The 15,289-nt window shown below is 46.8% G+C and overlaps 1 protein-coding gene across 1 annotated transcript in view; it reads left to right on the top strand.

Moving 5' to 3' along the window:
• The window catches only part of LOC135814520 (serine-rich adhesin for platelets-like), a 29,476-nt gene that overhangs the window by 9,329 nt on the left and 4,858 nt on the right, over positions 1-15,289 (top strand). The window contains exons 11-20 of the mRNA XM_065327646.1: positions 6,218-6,329; positions 6,878-6,944; positions 7,482-7,574; positions 8,618-8,753; positions 9,129-9,243; positions 9,612-9,644; positions 11,434-11,658; positions 11,959-12,076; positions 13,417-13,537; positions 14,288-14,913. Coding sequence (XP_065183718.1) covers positions 6,218-6,329; positions 6,878-6,944; positions 7,482-7,574; positions 8,618-8,753; positions 9,129-9,243; positions 9,612-9,644; positions 11,434-11,658; positions 11,959-12,076; positions 13,417-13,537; positions 14,288-14,913 — 1,646 coding nt within the window. The remainder of the gene's footprint in view (positions 1-6,217; positions 6,330-6,877; positions 6,945-7,481; positions 7,575-8,617; positions 8,754-9,128; positions 9,244-9,611; positions 9,645-11,433; positions 11,659-11,958; positions 12,077-13,416; positions 13,538-14,287; positions 14,914-15,289) is intronic.

The raw sequence follows: 15,289 nt of genomic DNA, 5'->3' as shown, positions 1-15,289 counted from the left end.
GGCCATTCCACAACGAAGACGAAACTACGAGCTCAAAAACACTCCGATTTTCAAACAAACGACGCAGGAAAGAAGATATGGCCGCAGTGTTCCCGTGTGGCCTTCAAAACACCTAATTTTACTCCGATAGCGGCTGGTTCAGGGCAAATTCAGGCCCAATTCGACAGCGTCGTACCGCTCAGATTCGCCCAAAACATGAGGAAATGTACGGTAGATCCGAATGCGTACGCATTTTGCGTACGGGGACGACTGGCCAGAGTTCATGCACTGCAAACACCCGTGCGTGGTCATGATGGCCTTCGTGGTCATGATGGCCTTCGTGGTCATGACGGCCTTCGTGGTCATGATGACCTTCGTTGTCCTCGCGGTGTGTTTTGGGTCGTTACCTTGTATGAAGACCCGGTTGCCAGCTGGAAAAACGTCATTAATTAATTTTAGTGATAGCAGCCTGGCATTGTGCTAGATGGCAAGGTACTACTGGTCCTGCTTCATGATGCCGGCCACCTTGTAAAGACGGTCGGTTCCGGCAGCGTCTAATTGGTCATGCGAATCCACCGACACAGTACAGAGCACATATTTGATTACGGATGTGTTTTCACACTTTAAAAGGCCACACTGTTTTTTTCTATGTTTCGCGTCACCTTATTCGGTGAAATCAATGAGGGAGGGCGAAAAAAATAAAAAAAAGCCATCCAAAAAAACAGCGTACGTGCGTTGCATTTGTGTACAGTAAAGACCCGGCACTGTTCATGTACTTGTACATGTATATTAATTCACACATGCATACATGAATACATGAGTGTAATTTCAATGCAATGAATATCGCAAAGTAAGTTTATTCCCGTAGCTATGCAGAAGACGTTACTTCAGTAACGTTTGGCCCTAGCCAGGGTCCACACAGCTTTAATTTGGTGTTTGTGTGTTTGTTTGTGTCACGCCTGGCGCTATCCGTATCTGACGGCAAAAAAAGCATAGGATGTTATAAATTCTTCAAATTCTCCTTTTTTTTCAGGCATACCCTGGGATTCGAACCCGCACTATCGCCCTACATGCATTCCCCCATACACTTCGCATTCATACCCATTCTTCCAAGTTGCTTTACGTTATTATCTTGCGTTTGAAAGCCCTATTTGAATATTGCGGGCAGCTGTATGTGGCCAGCTGTGTTTGATGGTACGGTACGGTACGGGAGACGGTGTCGTATTACCCTCGATCGTACCTGTCCCGTACCTATCCCCTACCGTACCGTGCCATCAAAGACGGCTGGCCACATACAGGTGCCCGCAATATTCAAATAGGGCTTTCAAACGCAAGATAATAACATAAAGCAACTTGGAAGAATGGGTATGAATGCGAAGTGTATGGGGGGATGCATGCAGGGCGCGCGATAGTGCGGGTTCGAATCCCGAAAAAAAAGGAATTTTTTAAAGAATTTATAACATCCCTATGCTCTTTTTTTGTCTAGGTCATCAAGGCAAAAAAGCATAGCGTAGGGCCCTGAGCTTCCAAGCTTCCAAGCTCTCTCGTTGCACAATGCAATCTCTACTGATTGGTAACAACTGACCAAACTGTGTCAGCATTATCATCTGGATGGGAAGCCACGTCTCTGCCATGCTTGCGGTCCAAACACAGGCGGGCATGATGATTGCGCGCCTTGCGGCCCAGCTTAGGCTTTCCCCAAATCGACCGGCCGGAAAATTCGCCGAAAACGAGACATATCGAAAAATCGCTAAGCTTTTCGCCGATTTTGGAGGCTTCCTTTGAGAATCGCCGAAAATCTACCAAATATTGTTGCAATGTGAGTTTGCAATGTGAGTTTAGGAACGAATGATGTTGCTACAAGCATGACCGCTCAAGCTCTCTACTTCAGTACATGTAGTACTAGTGCATCGAGGTCGTGTGACTCGTGTCCTTTGACCTCCTCTCAAACGAACATTAGCCATTAGGAAGATCGTTACTAGTAAAATCCCCAAATCGGCCGGCCAAAAACGAGACATCAAAAAATCATTAAGCTTTTCGCCGATTTTGGAGAGTTCCTTTGGGAATCGCCGAAAATCTACCAAACTTCCAATATCTCACCAATTTTGAAGCCAATATGCCAACAATTCTTTTAGCCGATTTTCCAATACACCGTATATACTCTATTATAAGCACAGGTCTCCATTACTAGCACAGTCTCTAATACTAGCACACTGTGAGCCCCTTTCGAAACATTATAAGCACAGTCTCTATTATTAGCACGGTCCTGGTGGAAATCAATGCTGCATGCCTGATATCTAGCATGTATTTCTTCTTGCTCTGTATGGATGTATTGGTTGAAAAAATATAAGCACGGTCTCCAATATAAGCGCGGTCTCCAATATAAGCACGGGGTAGAGGGGAGTTGAAAAAATAGAAGCACGGCGCTTATAATAGAGAATATACGGTATTCCAATTTTGCAGCCGATTTTTGAGCAATCAGCTGATTTTGCAGCCGAATCTGATGTATTTTGAGCTTAGCGAAAAGCCGAATAGGCGAAAACCGGGCCGATTTGGGGAAAGCCTAACAGGTACTAGGTTCATGTATGTACATGTACATGTATGTGAGCTGAGTACAATTAGGCTTCCGCGGAATGTGCCGGCATAATTTCGGGAATTATCAGTGTGATTTTTAAGGTGGCTCGTACCTAAATCAAAAACTAGTCCTTTGAGCATCATTCTGCGCAGGTTTAGAGTAGAAATATTATGAAATATTATTACTTTTTGCCCCTCGTGGGTTCGAACCTCTAGGCACCGGGCAAATATGCTCGAAAAATCACCCATCATGCTTTCTCGCAATTCTTTCAAACAAGCCGATAATGCCTGAAACCATGCCGATAATTCCCAGAAATTCTCACAAAATTTTCGCTTGAAATGCAGGTCTTTCTTCGTATCCAACACAAAAGAGATGCATTCTCAAACATAAAGGAAACAAAAAATCATAACTCAGAGTATACTACATATTACAGAGTAGCAGAATAGATAATAGAGGTGCACTCATCGCATTCCACGACCATCAGAACCACGTGTTAATTTAGCAACACATACAGTGTATTGGTATATTCAATGTCATTCAGAACTCAAGAGTCAGAACAACACACTACATTACATGATTGTACAACGTTGCTACAATATTGCTACATTGATCCAAGATTACACAAACGAAAGGACAGAGAAAGGAAACTGCCTTACAGCTTACATGCAGTAGGTGCAGAGTAGGTTTCATCAGCTAACAATGCCAAGTGTCACACAGAAAGGAACACCCAAAAGCTTTCGATACAATCATGTACTATGAGGATCACAAATTCACAATAATTCACAATAATTATAATACTGCCGAACGAATTCCATTCAGCTAAGCTTCTTTGTTGAACTGCAGCATGAGAGATGCTTCGACGTAGTCCTGCAGTGTATCATCCTGCTGCTCATTGAAAGAGCGCTGCAGGATGGAGAACACTCGCTCCGATGCAGCAGATGATGGCTGCAGTAAAGCGATCTTCTTGGCAGCCGAACACCAGTTGGGGAGATCATTGCCATTCAAGCTCCACCACTCCATGACAGGAAACCCAGGGGCTGTGCCTTCAGCCCTGGCCAAGTACTGCGGTAACTCCTCCACCAGCTGGTTCAGAGCATTTGCTTCCAGGAAAGGCAGGTGTGCGATGGTGTCCCTTGCATCTGCTGCAGTGGGCTGAATGAGGTTGATTCTGGCAGGATGGAAAAGACAGGCTGCTTTGAAAACCTTCATGCTGTTGCTGAGGCTTCCTGCAAGCTGGCGCTCAAAATAGTCGAGGCCCGGTTGGCAGCAGGTCTTGGCATATGTTACCCATTGTTGAGCTGCTGGATGTTCTGCAGGCTGACCTGAGAGGCGCCTCCACATTGGGGTAGTGCTGCGCTGCCATGGAGGCCTGGATTTTCAGAACCTCCTCATATGCTGTAAAGGAAAGGTCACCATCACCTTCCAGCGTGTAGCAGCCCTTCACAAACTGCTCGCCACAGTCCACTACAGCAGCAATCTCAATCTGCAACATAGCAGATGACTGGTTGTTGCGGAGTGTGGCCAAAAGCTGTGATCTTGTTGCTGCTCCAACATCTTCGTTTTCGGTGAGGAATGTGGCGATGTCCTTGAAATAAGTCATCATGTGTTTCATCACCTCCCATTTAGACCACCAGCGGGTGGTGCACTGGAGGTCTTGAACCACATGTAACTGTCAGGCAGTGACTGGACCTTCACATGCATCTCTGCAGGCGCTCACTGAGCTTATGTGGACAACGGAACGAGACTTGACAGCTGTTGTACCATACTATTTATTTCTTGCGATAGTGGCACAGCCTGCTCTCTTGCTTATGCAGTATCTGGCCGAGTGGTAATAAGGAGGTTAGAAAATGAACCGACTCCGGTGCACACCTGGATGTGTTATCAACAAAGACAAAAAGCTAAACTTACTGCAACAAACCATGCAAGAAAAGAACAAAGGGCTAAAGCTTCCGCCTCGAGGGAAGAAGGCAAGAGAGCGCCAAAAAGCCAAGCTTCCGCCGCAAGGGTGGAAGGCAAGAGTCAGAAAAGCCCAAAGACAAAGAAACTAAGAAAACTGCTAGAATAATTGAAGGGCACGCGTAGAGACGAGTAGTACGTGCAGGGGTTCATGGGGGCTACTAATGGTGCTCATGAGTGCTGTAAATGGTGCAAGGGTGCAGCAGGAACGCGTATATAGGACATGTGAGGTAACAGAACACAGTAGATGAAGCAGTGTACATGTAAGGCATGGATATTACACTTATTCCAAGTTTTCCAGCAATATACCGAGCCGAGAACCCTTCTCCAGACAGCTTCTCAATAACATCTCTCATTTCCTGACACAGCTGAGCCTTCTTCCTCGATGCCGCTGCTCAATCTCCAGAAATCAAAGAGTATGCTCTCAAACCTGTTCAAAAAGCCGCCACGTGTTCTTGGTTTGATTTCTCACCATGAACAACATTCATGAAATTCATGACGGTATGGTATGGTGCGCTGGTTTCGTACACTGGAAAAAAAAGTACTGCTGTTTTGGGACGAAATTTTGTACAGACACAGTGCATATGCAGTTGTTTTTTTGTTTTTTATTTCAAGTGCACGTGACCAGAGCACCAAACGAACCCTTCTGTTTGCTTGATTTTCGCAAGATCGGGTGTCAATGATTGCACCGAATCATAAAAGTCATGAGGTGTACGTAGACTGTTGGCCACCAATGTAAAACGATATTGTTGGCACACCGCAGTTCAACCGTGTTGTGTGGTGCTCTCTGTACACTCGGGTACTTCTTTGAAGTGTCATCTTGGTCAAGCCAAATTCCTGCTTTGTGCTTTGAGTCCTCGTCATGATGTGATAATATTTGCAATCCTGCCTTGCAATGCATCTATGGGAGGCCTCAGTAGAGTGCCTTTCAGGTGTACAGTCTGTGTTTTCTCATGATTGCATGATGAAAACGGAAATGATAAATCTGGAAGCGTCTACAACAACACTCGTGATCCGATTTTATGAATATGTAGCAGCCAGCTCCCTTGTATAGGGGACTGGCAGTCTGGCACAGCCTAGTGTTTTTCAGGTCTAGTGGCTACACAGCACCCGGTACTACAGTTGACTTATAGGCTATTCATACTGCGTTACAATACGCGTCACGTTTGGGAATACGACATACTGGCAGACAGGCACGTATACGTTTTTCGTACAGCTGTGCGCACAGCTTCTTTTGGACACAAACTGCCGGGAACGACAGAACGAACTTCGGCACAGGGGTCTGGGTACGTCGTGTACGTTTTCGTATCAGGGGTACGATTTTCCCGCCACGTTCCATGTTGTCATGGCTATCCGGACGAAAACGGCACGTACGCCACGTTTTGGGCATAGTGTGAATGGCCCATTACGCGCTGATCGGATTTTAATGAGCAGCACTGTGCATGTACATGTGCATTTGGAGGAGCCTTGGCAAATTTACCCTTGTTCTTGTTCTTGTTGCTGCTGCTGCTGTTGTTGTTGTTTGTTTTTTGAATTTGAATTCTTTGTTGTTGCTGTTGCTGTTGCTGCTGCTGCTGCTGCTGCTGCTGCTGCTGCTGCTGTTGCTGCTGCTGTTGTTGTTGTTGTTGTTGTTGTTGTTGTTGTTGTTGTTGTTGTTGTTGTTGTTGTTGTTGTTGTTGTTGTTGTTGTTGTTGTTGTTGTTGTCAGTCCTAGTGCTATTAGCGCAGCACAGCAACATCAGAAGCAGATGGTGGCTGACATTACACGCCAGGCGCAGGAAGAAGCAGCTAAGGCAGCTGAGAGAGTGAAAAGACATAAGGTATGCTATTGTTGTGCGAGTGCAGACTCTGTACAAGCTATAAATCTCGTCAACTCATATGCCCAAACAGCTATCATGTATGACATTGCGCACTCTAGTTTCTGTATCCTTTGGAAATACACATTGCCCACTGAGCATGCCAATACTGTCCCCAATCTTAGTTGGAATACACTATAGTCAGACCTCGCCTAATGTACTAGTACATTGTTCTACTGTGCCCTGACTCCTCACTTCACCCTACATACATTACATGTGCAAGAGTAGCATCTTGTTGTTGTGCATATATGCAGTACAATCTAGTGCATGATAATTGATATGCCTTCACCCTGGATAATCAAGTCGATTTTTCAACAACCAAAATATCCCATTCACGCACACACTACAGCATCAAAGTTCAGTGTGTCTGTGGTGCTTGCCAATGTGGTTGCTATTGATGTTACTTGCTGGTCTTTAAAATGCTGATGCTGATGCTGATGGTCTTTATGCTGCTGTTGTTGCTCCTGCTGGTGCTGCTGGCCTGGTCTGATCATCCTCGTCACTGTGCACAGTTTGGATTCCTGGAGAAGACGGAATCAGGCGAAACACAGATGCGCTTTCTCAATGCGTCAGAATCAGGTACTAAAGTGGTCCATTTTGGCTTAAATTAGTCACTGTTATGTCAGTCGCTGCTATTCCAATTCACATGTCTGTATCGTTATATCAACCACCATCATCATCATCATTGGTATTGTAATGAGTGTGATTTTAGAAGCATACACACAGTTAAACTTCACTTCTCAACTCCAAAAAAGCAGCCTCTTCACTGCGATTCAAACCAAAATTAAAATTAACATTACACCAAATTTTTGGGCCTGGCCCATCATCAGAGTAATGAAAATACACACAGTGCCATATTAATCCTCAAAAGCTCTGCCCAGTTCCTGGTTACATTTTGAATCTGGATAGCATTGCCCTCTGTCGTATCCTTTGCCTGGCTGATTTCTCCACCGACTTTTCTTGCTCGTATGTAAAAAAAAAAAAAAGGTTATATTTGGCTGGCTCGGCTCTTGCTACTGGCAATGTCCCACCATCTGTGTTAATGTGGATATGTGTGTGGCTGTGCGTGCGTGTGTGTGCACGTGTGTGTATGTGTACGTGTATTGTGCTTTTTAGAAAAGAGCACCAAGAAACTGGTTGACATCGCTCCACCGCCGCCAAAGGAGACGCCGCCTCTCAAACCGGGTGAAAGGCGGAAACCATCAGCTGGTCAGTACTTGAAGCAGTTCTCGGCATGACAGCTGGGGAAAAAGATATGAACGTAACTGACATGTTCCATCCTTTGTTGCCATTGCTGCTGTCATACTGTGTTTGATAAATATGGTGGTAAAGACACACCTGGTAATATGGCGGTAAACACACGCCTGCCCACACACGCTCTCCAGGCTGCAAAGTTCTGGCACAGAGCTCTCCTTCTCACCACCACCACCACCACCAGTTCGCGCATATTGCCAGGTGTGTCTTTACCACCATTTTTATCAACCATAAGTACAGCTGCAGTGGTGTCTTCAACTTCATTCATACTGTGTTTCCTCCAAAATATGAGTCACGCCATTTTAATGATAGAATGACCGAAAGAAGGGAGTGCGACTTACAATCGAGTGTGACGTCCAACTTATTTGAGTATATTGAAACAATATGGCTGAAATCTGAAAAGACTTATACCGTAATTAGGGAAATATGATAGTCCCTACAGTGCTTTCGGTCGCCGAAGAACTGGGGGTCAGCCTCCTAGCCTAGACGGTTGTTATTTTATGTATTGCAGTCTATGCACAGTTGAGTGACCGTGTATACATTGGTATACTGTGCTTGGTGAAATTCTAGGCTGGCCGTTCTTTGGCGCCCAACAGTACTGTAGTGTAGAGCATCCGTGGCGGTGCACCCCGGTGCTCCCCAATACCCTATTATATCAAGAGTACATAACCCCCCAGAGTGTGCAACGCCGATCCAGTTCTGCATAGGGTCTTGGTCGAGCGGAATCGGATCTTCTGATGTCATGCGTACACTCCACACCAGCGCAAGGCCGGTCTTGAGGCAGGGCACCGTTGTTTTTGATCCGGGTTCCCCTCAGATGTGTACGGTATTATGACGCAAAGATCCGATTACGCTCAACCAAGACCCTATGCAGAGCTGGATCAGGCGTTGCACACTCTGGGGGGTTATGTACTCTTGTCTATACCTGTAGTGATCATGCTACAGTACGATGCAATGCTCCTTACACTTGTCCTCTTATTATTGGTGTATGTGCTTAGTTTCTGCAATGATCAACGGTCCGTACAGTGCCTTTGCACCTGTGTACGATTCAACCTTCTCCATGCTCAGTCCAGAAGAGTCTGAGCTGCTCTACTCATCCTACGGCAATCAACCTTGCTTCCACTATGCTCAGAGGTGGGATTAGCCAGGGTCCCTGTTTTATTACGTGTGACTGTGTAACACGTGTGTTTGTGTATCTGTGCGTGTGTGTGTGTGTGTGTTTGTGTGTGTGTGTGCGTATATATGTGTGTGTATACACCGATGATCAAATTAACGGTGATAAATACTAAATAGGATAAATGTCTGTATTTTGTGGCAAAAATGGGGGTGAGGCTTTTACTCCAGTGCGGCTTATACTTCGGAAAATACGGTAATCACAAACAACATTTGACTGTCTAATGGCATTCTTATGGTGGCACATTGTACTGGTATCTCCTGCTGCCGCAGTCCTAATAGTGTTCATCTCTGTGCTTGCTATGTTCTTATGTGTCTTGTGTGTCACTGTACTAGCTTGCGATCATTTGTGAGAGATGTAGGGCCAAGCTATGGATTGGGCATGGTTGATCTCTTTCTGAATCAGCTCACCGATAGTGGGCATGACAAGTGTTTGCCTATTGTCAAACGGGTAAGTCATGTACTTGTACTTGTGCATGACTACTGGGCTGGTCTCTCTGCCGATGCTGCCAGCTGGTGCTGCTAGTGCTGTTGTTATCGTCACTAGTGCCTTTGTTGCAGGTGGTAGCATGCTGTTTGGTCCAATGGCTAAGAGAGAAAGAGAGGAGAGGAGAGATAGTTGACTAGTTACATGTGTTGTGGATGTGTACGCGGGGAGAGCATGTCGTGCAGTTTGTGCTGCCAGCTTGCATGTACATTGTAGTGCACTGTACATGCATGCACATGCATATTTGTTAGTGACTGCAATTGCCTTCTCACAGTTTGTTGCATTTTATTGCTTGGTGTGTGTGTGTGTGTGTATGCGTTTCCTACCTGCAGCTAACTGCTGAGCGTGACAAGAAAATGAACAAAGTAAGTGGATCTAAATCAGGGAGTAGTAAAATACAGGGAGGTGACACGAGCATGTACGGCCAGTTTGACGATTGCCTCAGCACCGTTTTCACCCGCCGGGTGAGATTGGGGTACTATGGGTACCGAAGTGTGTAGACACGCGCGCGGATCAGGATTCTCTCGATCAGGGAGTAGTAAAATACCTACCGCCAAAGAGACTCCTACTGCAGCCCGTAGAAACTCAGCGCTGAGAATTTCCAACAATAGTCTGCCTTCACAAAGTTTGGTAGTCGACCAAACTACCACTATGTCAGGATAGAAGTCCAGCAAGACTGGTATCACTTTGGGAGATATCCCTGCGTGCCGTAGATTTTTCCTGTGTCGATACAAGCTGTTTACGAGGACGTAGCCCGCATTTCAATCCTTGACAAACTTAGGAACATTTCATTCCGAAAAGTGAACTCCCGAATCTCTAGCATACCATAATATGAAATGCTCATCATCACAAAGAAGGTAGAGAAGTACTGGTTGATCACAACTGAGGAGAAATTAGTGCCGATCGTGTGGTGTCCTAGAGATTTTTTCGACTTCGAAATCGGTGCACTCGCTTTTCATCTCCAATCGTACACGTATTGTTCCCAAGGAAATCAACTTCGTTCTATTGCTCCATGCCGTCGATCGGGACGAATTTCGGAAGGGTGGTACCTTTCCATATGGCGATGACACAGATGTATCACAAGAGCAAAACAAATGCTGTTCCATGAGATGGATAGACCTTTTCATGGAATTAGTTCTTCGACAAATACTCAAGATTGATTCAGCAGATCATCTTTTTTTGCGAAAGAAAAAAAAACAAGCGCGAGGCACCCATCAAAAATCACGATTAGTGGCGTGTCACCTCCCTGTATTTTACTACTCCCTGATCTAAATGAGATAAAAACCGTCAATGTAGTTTGACTGTGAGTGTACTGTACAACCCCACCAGTGCCAGCACCTCTACCACCCTTGTCCTGTCTCTCCTCCTGTAGCACTTCTACATGCACATGTGTATGCTAGCAAGGAAATCCAGTGGACATGACACTCACTCACTCACTCGCTCACTTGCTTACTCGTTCGCTCACTCACTCACCCTCACTCACTCGCTCATTCACTCACATACCCACTTACTCACTTGCTCGCTCACTCGCTCCATATGATGTGTGACTGGAAGTGTCTTTGTACCTGTAGTACATGTAGCACTATTGCTCGTGTATTTTCTCAATCTGTTGTCCCGCCCACCCTTGCCATGACTCTTAATGCTGCCCGTTCCACCAAGGCATGACTTGTGTTGCTCAGTCATCTTAGTTAGGGACTGTCACGAAAATGTTATGTCGTCCCTGAAATGCTCGCAGTTCATGCTGCATCCTCCTCCATCCTCCTCCATCCCAAATGAACGAAACATGCCCTGGACGACAATCCTCTTCGGTTTTGTTTTGACTTCACCATGACTGTTTTTACTATGTTGGAGGCACTGTGAAAACCTAAAACTTCCGCCCTCCCACAAGTTTAGTCAAACACCCACCCTCGCACATGAACAACATGGATGAGCATGTTTTGGGATGACACTTTTCTTTTGCCGTGTGATCCTTAACGTGTTGATCTGCACCCGTCTCGCAGTCTGCCTCGGGACTCTCCGTGTTCATCATGCTATCAGCGTACTTACCCGTGTTGAGCCTCGGAATTGCTTGGGGAATATGAATACATTAGGCGTGATAGTTCCATTAGTACAATCATGCCATGCATTTACCTGATCTACTGTTTGTGACTGCAGACGGAGTTGGTGACGTTGACGCAGAAGAAGAAACTTGAAAAGATCAAGGAAAATGCTGCTGCCGCTGCAGCGGTGGCTGCGGCTGCAACTGAAGCCGCCCAGCAGACCTCAAAGTCACCGGAGAAGAAAGCTAAGGACAGTAGCAGCAGCAGCACTACGGTCTCGGATGAAGCAACATCAGAAGTGGCCAGAGGTAGCTCGAGCAGTGCCTCACAGACTGATGCGGTAGGTCATGCGTCAGTTAGCGAACTGCAAGCATCCACAATTCCTTTGTTTAATTTTCACCGGTGAAATCTTGACAGATGACTCCGTTACAGGACCCCGGTCCATGCTGCTCTTGATGAGTTTGTGCGTGTTTTTAATTTAGTTTTCTACTGCTGCCTGTGAGTGTATGATCAGTCATTGACAGTCAATGCTCTCTGGTGGTCGCTTTGTGCATAAGACGTGAAGTCACCATGGCAGCAGCCTCTCATCTCCTGTGTGTGAGTGTATGATGTGTTTGTGTCTATGCGTTGGTTGCTTCAGAAATCCAAGTCAACCAGTGATGGAGATGCAGCGTCTGAAAACACTGTTAACCTGCAGGACATCAAAGACTTGGAAAAGCTTGGCATTGACTTCAGCTTCTTGCAACCGTCTAAGAAAGGTATGCTATGGCTGCACTGTGGAAGCTCAATACGTACTAGTAGATAAGAACTGCGCAGAGACTTGTACGATATCTTGGTGACTGGCTGGGGCTACCTTACTGCATACCGTTTGTCCGATATCTGCGACGAGAAGCATGGCTGGTGACGAGTGTGGTTCACAGGGGTTCCCATGAGCATGTTATGTACACCTGTCTGTATTACAGCATGTTGGGCACTTTGCTGCTTGCCAAGTTGCCTCCAAATGCTGCAGTTGACTTGGGACACCACCAGAGTGTCACAATTTCCCGGCCGAACACAATACAGGGTTCTAGCCAGGTCAATATAGTAGGGGGCGGGCATGGGAAAAAGTTACCCCATGACCCATTTTTTCCATTGTCCAAAATTGTTTTGCCATGCAAAATGTAACATACAGGGTGAACCCCGACTTCACCCCTCACAAATGTGCCTTTATGAACCCTCTAGTAGTGACTATCGACTGTATTTTCATTGAATTGCGTGAAAAAACACAAAAATCGGAAAATGAGTAGGGGGTGGCACTTTTTCAAAGGGGGGTGCGCAAATGGAGTAGGGGGGGGGGGCGCTGGGCCCCCCTACCCCCCCTTTGGCTAGAACCCTGCAATACTTCTTCAGCTCTGCAAGTTCCTCCTCCGGAGCTCGTTTAGAAGTACATTGCTGCACAACTCGGCCAATGGTGTTGTGACATCCGGGCAATAGGAAGAACAAATCCATCATTCTCAACGTCATCGCTCTGACGGGAAAAGATCGGCATCTGGGTCCACCAGATCAGAGAGCGGTGACAACTCGGCGCTTTCCTCGTGTAGGTTCTGGTTGAAAGCGGTGGCCTGAGAATTAGGAGGTCCTCATCGAAGTGAGTCAACATGGACAGCATAAAATCATGCCGCGACTGACTCATTTTCTCCACAATGTAGTCCTTCTCCGACTGCCCAGAGGGCGATGTTGAAGTGAGATACTCCGACATTCTACTAGACTACGTAAATAAGTTCTTGAAAGGCTACTGAAGCAGCTACTTTGTGAAGTAAAAAACACTACAGAAAAAAACTGAAGGAGAAAGGCGTGCGCATGCGCGCATATGGGGCTGTGTGCAAGGCTTTCTTTTTCTTACACTTGTTTTTGACCACATGCCTTTGAATTCTGTGAACCCGTAACTATTGACTGCGGCATATCTCCTATCAATCAGATCAGTAGTATCACAGTGTGCACACTGATCATGAATGCGGAGATGAATGAAGTAGAACTGCTATTTAGAGTTTGTGTTGATGTGTAGCTCGTTTACACCCTACCCTCTCTTCTTTCTGTCTGTTTACGTTTGTTTCCATAGGAGATGCTGATGCAGATGGTGCTGGTCATACTGCTGATGATGCTGACAAGGGCACAAGCAGTGCTGCTGTTAGCACAGACAAGGGCGAAGGCACGGCCGCTAGTACAACAGCCAGTGCAGCGTATGTACCACTGTTTTAATCCTGTGTGTGGGTGTGGGTGTGTGTGGGTGTGTGTGTGTGGGGGGGGGGGGGGGGTGTGTGTGTGTGTATGCATGCATGTGTGTGTTTTGTGTTGTTTGTGTGTGTGTGTGTGTGTGTGTGTGTGCGTGTGTGTGTGCATGTGTGCATGTGTGTGTGTGCGTGTGAGCCTGTGTGTGTGTGTGTGTGTGTGTGTGTGTGTGTGTGTGTGTGTGTGTGTGTGTGTGTATGTGATGCAACGTGTATGTATGTGCGCATGTGTGTGTGGATGTGTGTGTGTGTGTATACGTGTGTATACGTGTGTATACGTGTGTATACGTGTGTGTATGTATGTGTAGGTGAATGTGTGTGCTGGGGTAGGGGGTTGAGAGAGTCAGAGACAGACATAAAGACAAACAGACAGTTTCACTTGAATGGGCATCGCAGCTGTGTGTCAAGATAGCAGAAAGATGGCTCTGAAGCAGAATGCCTTCTGTTGAATGCAATAGTTGTCCTATCAGGTTAGTTTTCAGTGAGTTGCTCCAGGCAATGGCAGGCATCCTATTGCCATCACCCGATGTGAGTTCTTCCAAGTACAGTATACTTTCATGAAGCGTGTCACGTCATGCACTGTACCACATGTCCACAGTCAGTGTATAGCAAGCCTAGGTATCTGCAGCAATGCACACTTTCTTGTCAGTAGACAGTATAATAATATGCACTGTTTGGGGCTTTCCCTGTTTCCCTGTCCAGGTCTGGTGGTGTTGTGCCATCATCACAGCAGCCCACAGCAAGCCCAGCCATTGTGTTGCACAGTCCATCAGCCCAGGCAGAATCCGTGCCTACGCCCAGCAGCACGGATCTTGCACTGCTTAAGAGCTCTCTTGTAGCTGACCTGGATATGGATAGAGCCAGTGCACAGCCATCGGCCGCGGGTTCTCCCGCTGCAGTGGCGTCTCCCTCTCCCGCCCCATCCCGGGACTCGTCCAACGCGGCTTCGTCGGAAGCATCTCCGTCGCCATCCGCTGCATCCACGCCCGGCCTTCCGTCGCTGTCTGCTTTGCTAGAGAGGCAACTTGATGCTGCTGGTGTAGACGTTGGGTCTGGCAGTGAAAGGATTGAAGAAGCAATGGATGTGGGAAATGATGATGTTGATGCTTGTGACCAGCCACCCGCTGCTGCTCATACTGATACTGGCGAAGCTGACAGGAGTTTTCCTGGTAGTGAGGCAGATTCCCAACTCAAGTCCAATGCAGATGACATAACTCAGCTGGTCAGCCTGCAGTCGCAACGTTTAATAGCCGTTGGCGAGCAGCACGCATCTGCTTCAACGTCCAGCAGCACCGCTGTTGCCCCATCGCAGGCGGAGAGTGCTACAGGTATGTGACTGTGTTTCTGCATGTGTTGCCTGTTGGGCAGGTTGATCGTTTTGTAATGCCTGTGTGTGCGTACATGCGTGCGTGTGTGGAGGGGGAAGGAGAAAGCGAGTGTGAGAGAGAGAGAGGGGGAGGGAGGGAGGGAGAGAGAGAGAGTGAGAGAGAGAGTGAGAGAGAGCCAGAAAGGCGATAGCAATAATATCTAGGTACGGGCAGGAGGCTGATGCCCCCGCATGCCATAGTGTGTACCGATACTAATAAGTGTACGAACTATAGCACAAATAAGGAGCGTTGGTACACCCGCATGCCGCAGTGTACCAAACCGTAGTAATAATGTGTATAGACTACAGCACAAAGAGCGGGAGCCAGCTAAGGACGT

Source organism: Sycon ciliatum, chromosome 4 (genome assembly GCF_964019385.1).
Source record: "Sycon ciliatum chromosome 4, ocSycCili1.1, whole genome shotgun sequence".
Lineage (NCBI taxonomy): Eukaryota > Metazoa > Porifera > Calcarea > Leucosolenida > Sycettidae > Sycon > Sycon ciliatum.
This window is presented reverse-complemented; position numbering and strand designations above follow the sequence as displayed.